This window comes from Pteropus vampyrus, unplaced genomic scaffold (assembly GCF_000151845.1).
Source record: "Pteropus vampyrus isolate Shadow unplaced genomic scaffold, Pvam_2.0 Scaffold167, whole genome shotgun sequence".
NCBI classification, from domain to species: domain Eukaryota; kingdom Metazoa; phylum Chordata; class Mammalia; order Chiroptera; family Pteropodidae; genus Pteropus; species Pteropus vampyrus.
Window position 1 is genome coordinate 4,884,482 of NW_011888948.1, and position 13,766 is coordinate 4,898,247.

At 37.0% G+C, this 13,766-nt stretch overlaps 1 protein-coding gene across 1 annotated transcript in view; it reads left to right on the forward strand.

Annotated features, from left to right (window-relative positions):
- Positions 1-11,133: 11,133 nt before the first annotated feature.
- CPB2 (carboxypeptidase B2) overlaps positions 11,134-13,766 on the forward strand; it is a 39,954-nt gene continuing 37,321 nt past the window's right edge. Inside the window, exon 1 of the mRNA XM_011370370.2 lies at positions 11,134-11,308. Within this exon, the coding sequence (XP_011368672.1) occupies positions 11,235-11,308 (74 nt within the window). The 5' untranslated portion in view covers positions 11,134-11,234. The remainder of the gene's footprint in view (positions 11,309-13,766) is intronic.

Genomic DNA, 13,766 nt, shown 5'->3' on the forward strand with positions numbered 1-13,766 from the left:
TCCTTCCTTCCTTCCTTCCTTCCTTCCTTTCTTCCTTCCTTCCTTCCTTCCTTCCTTTCTACAACAGTTTCAACTTTTAAGTGTCCATGTTAAGGAATTTGAACAGTATAAAACTGTGTGACTACCACCACAATCAAAATATAGAGTCTTTCCACCATTCCAAAAAATTCTCCTATACCTCTTTGTGAGTTAATAATCTCTTCCTCCCCAGCCCATGCCCTAGCCCCAGCCCCTGGCAAGAACGAACCTATTTTCTGTCTCTGTGGTTTTGCCTTTTTAATATGTCATGTAGATGGAATCGGACAACATAAATCTTGTAGTATCTGGTTAGTTTTACTTGACATGATATTTTTGAGATTCATCCACTTGTTATATAATCAGTAGTTTGCTCCTTTCTGCCGCTGAGGAATACTTCGTTGCATGCATGTACCATAATTTGCTTATCCAGGAGAACAAAGGAAAAGAAGACAGTGAGGTCAGGACTTTTATTCTTCCAGCTTCTTCCCTGCAGGGTTAGCAAAAAATGGCTGAGTCCCTCAAAGGGAAGTCACAGTTCCTGTAAGGCAGCCCTCTATGTGGCTCTGTCTCCAGTTTCTTACCTTTTCAGTGCCCTTCTGTAGCTAGTCTTGGTATACTGAACAGCTCCTTGTAATTTTCCTATCTCATGCCAACATGGGTATAAACAACACTTTTATTAAATTCCCCACAAATTAACCAAATTGAGTGTTTCATTTTGCAACATTCACCAGGAGTCTTCTTATGTTCAACTAAACATTTAGACTCACAAGACTTTCATCAGCCTTATTCAGCACCAGTTTACTCAGAGATATATAAGACAGAACCAAAGCTTGACAGTAAAGCAATGTCAAGAGGTCCTCTCCCATTTGAGTAGTTCTTGCAGCAGACAATGAAGCAGTCTACACAGCTTCCCAGGCTCCCCAAATGACATTTCATGTGTGAGGAAATGAGATTCACAACAGGCAAGTATAAGAATCACCCTGGCTTGGAAACCCCATACCCCATAGTAACCAACCATTTGCAATAACTCCATAGGCATAGCTTCTAGGGTCTCTGTACAGGCATTTCCATTTACAAAAATCACCACATTCAGAGACGCCTAAGACTATAATGTCCCAATCATTTATGGTTTCTCCCAGTCTAGATAGAATTTACTCAGCAAGGGTTAATTTCTACCTTAAGTAATATTGCCTAGGAACATAGTGACAGTAGTTTACATTTATCAAGTTCTTAGGGGAACACAGTGAGAAAGATAAGCTAAGATTAAAGTTTCATACAGAAAGGGACATCTCGTTCCCCACTGGGAAACAGGCTATATATTCTCTATTTCTAGTTTTGTCTATCATAGACCAATAGTAGTATGCTAAAGTCTTCCCTATGTTTTATTTATCTTTGTATTTATATCACATTTTGCTTTATATTTTAATGATATTTTTCAACTCATAAATGACTGCTGTAGATTAATTATACCTGTTATCAATCTCAATTGATCTTTGGCTAGTTTGATGCTTTGCATCGGTTAAACTTGCTTTGTCTGATTCTAACACTGTCATCTTTGTCTTTGTTTAATGAATAAACTACTTCTCAGAGCAGTTTTAAGTTTACAGAAAAATCTATTGGAAAATACAGAGTTCCCACATACTCCTCCTCTGCCACACAGTTTCCCCTATTATTTACATCTTGTATTAGTGTGGCACAATTTGTTACAATTGATGAATACATATTGATACATTATTATTGACTATAAAGTCTATAGTTTATATTAGGGTTCACTCTTTATGTTGTACAAATTCTATGTGTCTTAACACATATATAATGATATGTGTTCATTATTCTAGTATCATACAGAATAGTTTTACTGGTCTAAAAGTGCTTTGCATTCCATTTATGCATCTATTCGTCCCTCTCCCCAAGCCCTTGGCAACCACTCTTTTTTTTACTGTCTCCATAGTTTTGTCTTTTCCAGAACTTCATATCATTGGAATTATATAGTATGTAGCCTTTTCGGACTGGCTTATTTCATTTAGAAAAATGCCTTTACGTTTCCTCCATGTCTTTCTGTGGCTTGAGACCTCATTACTTTTTATTGTTCCACACTAGTTTTTGTTTCTATTTTGTTAATGTCTCTTTCCATATATCTTCTATTTTTAACTTTTTTGGATCATTCTACTTAGAGTGTATAAATTATAAAAAACATGGAAAGACTGCCTGTGATGGGGGAGGCAGGAGAGCTGAGAGACTTCTTACAGTGAAGGAAGACTGAGCCTGCTGAAAGCTGAGGGAAAAGCAGGAGAACTTAGATAAACTCTCAGGCAATCAAATCCCAATCCCCACGAAAGGAAAGGATTTGCTCCTATTCTCAAATAATTAGAATACTGTAGTGAACAAAAATCTAATGAAAATAATAGCAAAGCCCAAACCCATTCAGCCTCAGCCTAACTCGACACTAGCATCCTGAGATATGTGTCCTGTTCTGGGCATAAATACTATTTACTTCATTCTATAGTAACTGGCATTCGAGAAAAAAAATTGTAAATATGTGACCTAATACATAGTAACTGGCATTCGAGAAAAAAAATTGTAAATATGTGACCTAACTTAAAAAGAGGAAAAAACTAGATGCAGAAATTGGCTGTGTACAACATGCATGAACAGATAGGGTAATGCAGCAGTAAGAAGAAAAATTAAAAAATAATCCAAATACAAGTCAGACATGATAGTATGATATAGAAATGAGGAATTATTTCAACAGATTTATCAGCAAACTGCAATAACAGGGAAAAGAGTAAGTGAACTTGAAGCCAGATCAATAGAAAGTGTTCAAACTGAAGGACAAAGAGAAAAAAGAGTTAGAAAATAAAACACAAAACTTTTCTAGTTATTATTGCTATTAGAAAAAAAAAAGTCACTGCAAACTTTATGGTATAGATTCATTTATGCTATAGAGTCAATTGATTTTTTTGCAAAGATAACAAAGCAATGCTAAGAGGGAAGGAAAGTCTTTTTAGCAGCTGGTGTTAGAACAACTGGATGATCATAGGAAAATTAAAGTACCTCAGTCTTTACCTCATATCATATACAAAAATTAATTTGAGGTTAATCATAAACCTAAAAGTAAAAAGCAAATTGATAAAACTTCAGGAAGAATAATTCCATGACTTTGAATTAGTTAAAAAATTCTTAGATAAGGCATAGAAAGTATCAACCACTAAAGAAAAACTGATAAATTGAAATCAGCAAACTTAAAAAATTCTGTTTTTCAAAATACACCAATAAAAAGTGGGTAAGGCAAAAGATGACAGAGATATTGACAAAACATATGTCTATATGTCTTTATATATTCTGGATACAAAACATATGTATCCAGAATATATAAAGAACTCGCACAAGTTATAGTAAAAAGACAACCAAATTTTTCAATATGGTCAAAAGAATGCAACAGACACTTCCCAGAGGAAGATATATTTATAGTACCTCTACCTGACAAAGGACTGATGTCCACAATATATAAATAACTCCACAATTCAGTAATAAGACAAATAACCTAATTAAAAAAAAATCAAACAAACAATTTGAAGACACACACATACATATGCTGAGAAGGACAGAAAAGATTCTTCACATTATTAATCATCCTGAAAATGTAAATTAAAAACAAAATTAAATACCACCACATACTACAATGGCTAAAATGAAAAAGATTGCATCAAATATCAACAAGGATGTGGACCAACTAGAACTCTAATACACTCTTGGTGAGAGTGTGAAATGGTACAGCCCCCTTGGGAAAAAATCATAATAGTTGCTTATAAAACTAAACATCTCTATTACCTAGCAATTCCATTCCTTGTTATTTATCCAAGAGAAATTAAAACATTTGTCTACAAAAAAGCTTTGTACAAATATGTTCATAACCGTTCTATTTATAATAGACCCAAACTGAAAACATCCCAGATGTCTCTTAATAGGAGAATGAATATAGCGTTACATGACTTAACAATAAAAAAGAATCAATTGCTGGCATATGCAACAACATGAAAGAATTTTAAAAGCATGCTGATCCAAAAGTAGCCTGACGCAGGAGTGCATTCTGTATATACTCAATGTTTGTGTCCCCTTTCCCTTGCCACTCATTCATATGTTGCAACTAATTCCCACTGTGATGGTATTTGGAAGTGAGGCTGTGGGATGTGATTAGGTCATGATGATGGATCCCTCATGAATGAGATTGGTGTATCTGTGCGTGTGTGTGTGTGTGTGTGTGTGTGTGTGTGTGTGTGCGTGCGCGCGCGCGTAGACACCCCAGAGAGCTCTCTTGCTTTTTTTTCTGCCATATGAGGATTCAGCAAGAAGGTGGACATCTTTGAACTAGGAAGCAGGTCCTTACCAGACACCGAATCTATGCCTTGATCTCAGACTTCCTACTTTCCTGAACTGTGAAAAATTAATGTTTATTATTTAAACCACCCAGTCTATGGTATTTTTGTTGTAGCAGCCTGAACTGACTAGGACAATATATAATTCCATGCAGGTTTAAGACATGCAAAATTAATCTATAGTAATAAAATTAGGACAGCTGCTGCTGGAGTAAGGGGAGAATTGATTGGGAGCGATGTGAAGCAATGGAAATTTTCTATACCTCGATATGTATACTCAAGTATACATATTTTTCAGAACTAATCTAATGGTACACTTAAGATCTGTGAATTTCACTGTATGTACCTCAGTTTTTAAAAGCTACTGTCCAATGTTACCTAGGCCTGGTTTAGCTGCAGCTGCTGCTCTCTAGGAGACAGAGGAGTAATTAAACCAGAAGAACTAAGCCAGTAATTAAGTGAAGCTCTGTGAAAGCTATAATATTCTCATAGCATAGAAACTGCAAAAACCAGTGTAAGACAGGCTCTTGACTGGAAGCCCAGGGAGGCATATGCAAAATGGAGAGAAAGGAGCATAAAGGAAAAGACAGGAAAAGAAAACAAAAGACTTCAAAATGAGCCTGCAAACTAAGGTTCCAAATCACAAAACAAATCAAATGCTAAGAAAAGCAACCAGCAAAATCAATCAGAGCTTGAATTTACCCCAAATATAATTAGTCTTCTAGAGCAGTCTGATGCAGACTTTAAAATAAGTATTCTGAGGATTCTCAACAATACCTCTGAAGGAATTTTATATATATATATATATATATATATATTAAACAGTAAAATATTTTAAAATAGTATTTCAAAATACTTATATAAAACGAAATGAATAAATGTGAAAAAGAATCAGTTATATAAGTTGAAAAAGATTTATATGGTTATTAAAATAATTTTTAAAATCTACCATAATTGACTATGTAGTCTAAACTAGACACAAAGAGTAAATTAGTGAATTCAAAGGCAGTGCTGAAAAACCTAGAACTCATCAAACAGAGGAAAATTTATGATTTTTAAAGCCATGAAGGAAAGTTACAAGAGAGGAAGGGTAGATCAAGGAACTACAAAGGGTACCCTTAAAAAGAACTAGCAGAGATACAATAGCTGAAGTAATAATCAAACGGGTTTCCAAAATTTAAAAAAAGCATCTAAATCCTCAGATGAAAGTTATGTTGTGTACCAAGCAAGATAATAAAAAAAAAAATCCATATCTAGACCAGAGCAATAGATCTGGGGAACATCAAAAATAATGATAACCCCTTAAAAGTCATTGAGTAGAAAGGACAGCTGATCTGCAGGATAATTACCTGAGTAGCATATTATACAACAGTAGATGCCAAAAGACAATGGAGGACCTGTCACACTAGAATATCACATTCAGCTAAACTAGTATTTAAAAGTGAGGGCAGATAAGGTTATTGTTAGCTATACAGAGCATAACAGAATTTACTAGCAATAGATCTTCAATAAAAAACTTTTAAAAGATTGCTTCAGCAAGAAGAAATGTAAACTCAGAGAGAAAACAGGATACAAAGTAGAGAGCACAAAATTTGACAAAACTTGTCAGTAACATTTAACCTACTACTATTTTAAAGTTGCTTTTTGTGTAAAAAGAAAGAAAAGGCAAAAGTCATTTGGGTTAGTTTTTTCCCCCTCTCCCCTTCAGTGTGGTTATGTTATTCATTTGAAACACAATTAATTTAATTTATTTTGTTTGTATTCATTTTATTTACTTGTTTGTATGTTTCGAGTATGTGAAAAGTTAACATCCTTGTAAAATTTAGAAGTATTTAAAAATGTTACTCAAAGAAGGGTACCTCTCTCATCTCTTCTACCCTGTTTTTATTCCCCCATATTTTCCACTCAGTTTTCCACCTACCTGCTGTAGGTAACCAATCTTATTAATTTCTGATCTGTGTTTCTATGTTTCTTTTTCTACTAACAAGCAGATACATATGTATTTTCTTTTTTTTCTCCTTCTTTCTTATATAAAAGATAGTTTCAGAGTTCTGGTCAAGATGGCAGAGTTGGTAAATCTTGTGCCTGCCTCCTCTTACAACCACATCGAAATTACAAATAAACTGCATAATGGCCATTATTGGGAGTTACCTAAAATTTAGCTGAACAGAATCCTACAACTGGGGACACACAGAAGAGGCCACTTTGAGACTGATAGGAGGGGCAGAGGTATGAAATGGGCTGGTCCCACCCCCTCATGTGGCAGTGGAGAATTGGGAGAAATATATCAGCTGCAGAGATCTTCTTAGAAGAGCAAGGGGTCCTGGCACCAGACTGGGCTCCCCATCCCAAGTGCTGGGAATAGAGGTCCTCACAACTTCTGGTTGTGAAAACCAGCAGAGATTATGGATGAGTGAGACAGAGGGCCGAGGGAGTCCCAGGTGCTCTTCTTAAAGGGGCCCGCATGAACTTACCAACTCGTGGACTCATTTGCTCTGAATTTCAGTGTTGGGAAAGTGTTTTGAAGGAGATATACAGGGAAGAACTGAGTTTTCTGGTTTCAGAGTGAGGGCTGGAGGGGCAGCTTTCTCCTAGACAGAAGTGCTGGCAGTGGCATTGTTGTTTATTAAACCCTACCCCCCACAGCTTGCAGACCCAAGTGGCTGCCATATCTGAGTCTCAGGCAACATAGCAAACACTGGTCACCTGGCCTGGGTTAGTCCCTGAGACCTCACCCTTCCCAACTTTCATGCCCACTCAAGCTACTTCCAGTGAAGTTTCCATACAAATGACCTGTCTTGGGTTATACTGCAGGCTTCCTAAAATCTCTCAAAGATTTACAAAACCTAAACATGCCCCGTACTTCTTGCTGAGCAGCCCCAAACCCAGCACTAGCAGCCGCTGACCTCAGATTGCAGTTTGGCCTCTTGAGGCACTTCCAAACCCAGTCCAGGTGGTGGCCATCTGCAGATTGCTTCGTGGCTCATGCCAGGTGGCCCTGGGCAGGGTACAGGCTGCAGCTGAACTTAGCCTGTGGCAGGCCCCTCCCTGGAGGTCCCGGCCTGCTCATCTGGTGGCCAGCTTCAATCTGAGCCTGAGTACTACCTGGGGGCACATCTAAAGACAAGACATACAAAGGGCAGACAGGGCAGGCACAAGAGCCCTGCTAAAGTGAATCCTGATCTGTAGGGTCAGCCCCAGCACAACAGCTCCTTCACTGGTCATGGCTAGTCATCAAAACCAATCAGCCTAAAGGTCAATCCCTCCCATTGACAAACAAACAGCAACCAAGGCTCAACTACAACAGAAGGGCACACACAACATATACAGAGGACGTATTTAGAGCATCCGGCTCAGGTAACCAGGGAAGGCTGTGCCATTGGGCTGCATAGCACGCTTACTACATAAGGCCACTCTGCTAAGACCAGGAGACATAGCATTTGTTTCTAATACATAGAAACAAACACAGAGAGGCAGCCAAAATGGGAAGACAAAAAACATGTCCCAAATGAAAGAACAGAACAAAGCTCCAGAAAAAGAACTAAATAAAATGTAGACAAGTAATTTACCAGATATAGAGTTCAAAACACCTGTTATAAGGATGTTCAGTGAACTTAGGGGAAAAGTAGATTAAGTCCATGAGAACTTTAACAAAGAGATAGGAAGCATAAAAATGGAAATAGAAAACACTAAAAAGAACCAGTCAGAAATGAAGACTACAATAACTGAAATAAAGAATACCTTAGGAGTAATTAACAGTAGGTTAGATGAAGCAGAGGATTAAATCAGTGATTTAGAAGATAAAGTAGTAGAAAACACTCAATTAGAACAGAAGAAAAGAGAATTTTTAAAAAACGAGGATAGTTTAAGGGGCCTCTGAGACAACAACAAGTATACCAACAGTTACATCATAGAGGTGCCAGAAGGAGAAGAGAGAGAGGAAGGAATTAAAAACCTTTTTAAAGAAATAATGACTAAAAATTCCCCTAAGCTAGTGAAGAAAATAGACATACAAGCCCAGGAAACACAGAGAGTGTTGTCCCAAACAAGATGAACCCAAAGAGGCCTACACCAATACACATCATGATGAACATGCCAAAGGTTAAAGACAAAAGAGAATCTTAAGAGAGCAAATGAAAAGCGGTTAGTTACCTACAATGGAGCTCCCATAAGACTGTCTGCTGATTTCTCAACAGAAAATTTACAGGCCAGAAGGGATTGGCAAGAAATATTCGAAGTGATGAAATAAAGGATCTACAACCAAGGTTAGTCTACCCAGCAAAGCTATTATTTAGAATTGAAGGACAGATAAAGAGCTTCCCAGACAAGAGAAAGCTAAAGGAGTTCATCACCACCAAGCCAGTATTACAGGAAATGTTGGAGGAACTTTTCTAAGAAGAAAAAAGATAAAAAGATAAAAATATACATAATAAATTGGCAATAACTAAATATCTATCAACAATTACTTTAATGTCAATGTATTAATTGATCCAATCAAAAGGCAAATGGTAGCTAAATGAGTAAGAAAACAAGACCCTTACATATGCTGCCTACGAGAGACTCACTTCAGTTCGAAAGACACATATAGACTGAAAGAAAAAGAATAAAAAAAGATGTTTCATGAAAATGGAAACAAAAAAAAAAGCTGGGGTAGCAATTCTTAAAGAAGACAAAATAGACTTTAAAACAAAGACTATAACAGCAGACAAGGACCCAGTAATCCCGCTTCTGAATATTTATTTGCAGAAACACAAAACACTACTTTGATGTAAATTCATATGTCCATTGCAGCATTAGTTACAATAGCCAAGATATGAAGGCCACCTGGGTGTCCATCAGTGGATGAACGAATAAAGAAGAGGTGATACATACATACAATGGAATATTACTAAGCCATAAATAGAATGAAATCTTGCCATCTGCAACAACATAGATCTTAGAGAGTATTGTGCTGAGTGGAATAAGTCAGAGAAAGACAAGTATCATATGTAGAATCTAGAAAACAGGATAAACAAACAACAGAAACAAGCTCATAGATACAGAAAAGATTTTGATGGTTGTCAGTTTGGGAAGTGGGGAATGGGTGAAAAAGGGAGAGGATTAAGAGATATAAATTGGTAGTTACAAAATCATTATAGAGTATAGAATGGAAAATATAGTCAGTATTGTAATAACTATGTATGGAATCAGATGGGTACTAGATATATTGAGATGACGACTTCATAAATTATATAATTGTCTAATCACTGTGCTGTACACCTCAAATTAATATAATATTGTATGTCAACTATAATTAAAAAATAATAAGATAATTTTTTAAAAGGTAGTTTCAGTGGAGGATACCTTGCTCCATTAAATATGTTTCCATAACTTTGAAATCTCAAAACTTTTCAAGTCCATCATGGGGGGTTTAATTTATTTAGCAAATTTGCCTGCCCTGAATCAAGAACATTCAAATGCATTTGTCAGTAGGAATGGACGAAGGGTACCAGAGCTCATTCCACTTACAGAGAGTAGATATGGCCTTGTACCAGACAAAAATGTTATATGATGCTACCTTCAGAATGACATGTGGTGGGTTGTTTCATGCCAGTCTCAGCCTATCAATAACCAATGTTGTGGCTGTGGCTAGACTAGCCCTTGTGGTTTTTATTATGATTGTAAGACACCTTTATAGCAATAATCACCAGGAAACTTTGAAAAGATACAAGTTTAATAACAGGAACTAAAAATTACACAGCACACCTGGGGCCACACAGTGAGGTCATGAGAGAGAAAAGAGAGAGAGAGAAAGAGAGAGACAGAGAGAGACAGAGAGTGACAGAGAGAGAGACAGAGAGAGACAGAATCGCCAGCCCAAGGAACTGGGCCTTAGGTTCTGCTTTTATCTGGGTTGAGGATGGGGGCATAGGGTTTCTCAGTCTCACCCTTTATTGGTGAATTTAAAACAAGAGCAGAGATTTGAAACACAGGAAAAGAGAAAACGAGCAGCAAAAATGGTCAGTTATTAAAATCAACCAAGATCTCTAGAACAAAAGAGCCTTAGTAAGTGGCTTAGGTCTTTTCCTAGTCCTGTGGCTAGCAAGGTGTGTATTTCAGATAGCTGTCTTTGAAGTGGATGACTCAGCAATCAAATCTTAAATCAGGCACTTGCATTACAAAAAAGAAAAAAAAGGTCAGGGCTTACACCACATGGGCTTTGATTTAGATAATAAATATTATAGTGGGCTTCCCTAAATATACATAATTTAAAGTAATCTGATTTCTTTACTGGTCCAAAGAGCTCCCAATAGGATAGTATTCTTATCCTTTAGGGATGGATCCATTATTCCATATGGACAAAAAAAATTTTTTTGAATGGAGATTCTGTAATCCTCCTTATAATTTCTCCTTCTCATCCTTGTATCAGCCACAGATTCGAGAAACTCACCTTCTACATCTTCATCTAAACTGTAAATGTTGAAAAAGACAGGCAAAGGGAGATGTTTTTAGTATTCCACTGGAGACCGCCTTCAGCATGGCTTATGATTCATTAGTCGATACTCTACTGCTATGGCTCTCCAACAAACTCAGTACATTCCTGCTATATTACTATCTTTTAATTCTTGGCCTCGTTTTCCTTACTAAGTTAAATATTTTCCAGATAGTCTAAACTAAGAACAACAACTCTCATCATACTTTCTTCTTGAGAGTGGAAATGAAAGCTAAGTTGATTAATTACAGAAATGAGAGGAAACATGTCATTATATTTTAACCACTGTGTAAAGAAGGCTCTTGTGTAACAAGCTATCAGGGTCTTTCTCTTCAGATAATTTTGTTTTTCCACAGATCACTGTTGGGATGAAGTTTTATAGCTTTGGAGTCCTTGTAGCCACTATCCTCTTCTGTGAGCAGCATGCCTTCGCATTTCAAAGGTAACCTGGTAGAATCCTAGAGGGTGGTGGGCCATTTGTTTGCCTCACATGGAATCTGGTCAGTGCATTGGATTGGGGAGCAAATAGTAAAGTTTGAAGGTCAGCTTTTCCAGAATCATTCCATGTTTCTCTGACAAATAGTAGATTTCATTATAAGGATCACAGTAGATATAAGGTCTGTCTCTTTTCTTATCTCTTTTTAGTTTTATTACTGAGAGGATCATGGATGATATGTATATTCAGTGGCTGCGGAGAATAAAGAAACAGAAACTTTTATAAAAAATAATTATTTATACTCTAACACTTATAAAATAAATTAATTATAGATAATTTATTTTCTTCTTGTACATGGAACATAGGTAGGAAAAGAGGGTCAAGGTATCGAATAGGAGATTTTGATTGTACATGACACTATTCAGCATGGAACATAAAAGTAAGAATAGTTGTGTTATAAGAACAGCTATGTGAACATATCTAATTGTTATTTTGCTTAGTAGAGTGATTCTCTTAGGATTTTCTACTGTAAACCACTTAGAAGAACACAAATGAATATGCTCTAGCATACATAATACATGCTGAAAATAGTTCCTAGCTGTGTATAATATTATTATTGATTAGTTAGTCAATATTTAGGCTTTTTAAAATTTATATTGTTTCCTTTGGAATTATCTTTTTTTTCCTTTGCTTTGCTTCTATGATCCTTTTCTTCTCCAATTATTTCTGATACAGAGTTCTCTCCCCAGGTTAGTGAGTGGCAAAGAGAGAAGGGACATATCAGGGGCAGGAAAAATTCTACCAGAAAAAATTTTCTGAGTCATAAAGAGCCATAGGACAGCACTTAAGATGATAGAGCTTGACCGCTGAGCCCGAAGCTGTGTTTGCACATCGCCACTGAACTAACTATAGTTGGTTGATTCTTTTTTGTTCATCATTATTGTCAAGTGTCCCTAATTTACCAATATTTCTCCTTCTAGGTTCTTGACCAGTTAAGCCATTTGCCACTGCTCATGAATCCGTGTATATTCTAACTTTTTATAACTTCTTATTCCACACAAAATGTATGATCAGATGTGCTGCCTGAAACTCTGCCTATTTGAGAATGTTTCTCTCATTGCTGTCTTTCTGAGCCACCCCTGAGTGAGTCTATAGTGCAGCTCCAGTCCACTTTTTATTTGTGCCTACACATAAAAAGCTGACTATCCATGTATCAAAATTCCTCTTTCTCTACTTGCGTTAGTTCTGATCCTTCCAAGAAGCAGACACCAAAATGGAATTATACATGCAAGAGATGTGTTGAGAAAAATGCTTGAGAGGCAGAAATGGGGAGGGGTCAAGAGAAGACTGAGAGAGCCCTGAGACTGTAATACAGGTTTCACCCCTGTGGAGGAGAAAAGGAGGGGAAAAAGGTGGAGAAGGGAAGGTCTTAGATAGCATTGCATTTCTAAGAAAGTTTTTGCAAAGCTGATAGACAGTCTTTGAGCCAATGCCATCTATCGAAAGAGTCTTTCATCTTTCAAGAATGAGCTTTTCTTAGTATTCTCACCATGGTCAGTTATTAGCTGAAAGCAGGCAGTTGGAAATATGACTTTCATATTAAACAGGGACAGATTTTAAGCACAGCAACTGGAGCCTTCCATCAATTACACACCTTGCAGTTGGAGATCTGAGAGGTACATTCTGATGACTACAACACTCTTTCATGAACTGTTCATAAGGGACCTTCGTATGTCATTATTAGTATATAGCTTAGTTTAGACAGAGTCATTGGTGCAATAGTAATGGATGACACATGGGTCTGGGGCACCTTCTCATGCACCTCACTGTGTCCCCTGGCCCTGCCTGGGGATGATCATAGATAAACCACTTTCATCTTATGATGGTCTACAGGAGGGCCTGCCTAACCTCATGACATGGTGAGTAGATATTCCCCATTGCCATGTAACAAATTACCACAAATTATTGACATAACACAATACAAATTTATCATCTTACATTGCTGTAGCTCAGAAATTAAAAATCGGTCTCACTGGGCTAAAATCAAGGTGTCAGCCATGGCCGTGTTCTTTTCTGGAGGCTCTATGGGAGAATCCATTTCTTTACTTCTTCCAGCTTCAGAGGACACTCTTACTCCTTAATTTATGGCCGCTTCCTCTATCTTCAAAGCCAGCAAAGGCAGGTCAAGTCCTTTTCACACTGAATCACTCTGACTTTTTCTTAGGTCAAATCTCCCTCCGTTTCCTTTTTCCACTTTTAAGCATCTTTGGGAAAATATTGAGATAATCTAACATAATATCCCACCTCAAAATCCTTAACCACATTGGCAAAGTCACTTTTGTTATGTAAGGTAACATTCAGTGGTTCTGGGGAATAAGACGTGGACATTATTTTGCCTACTACAGTGAGTATGACTGAGTCCAGCTCATAGTAGGTGAGGCTAGCCCCATGGCTACTTGTTGTC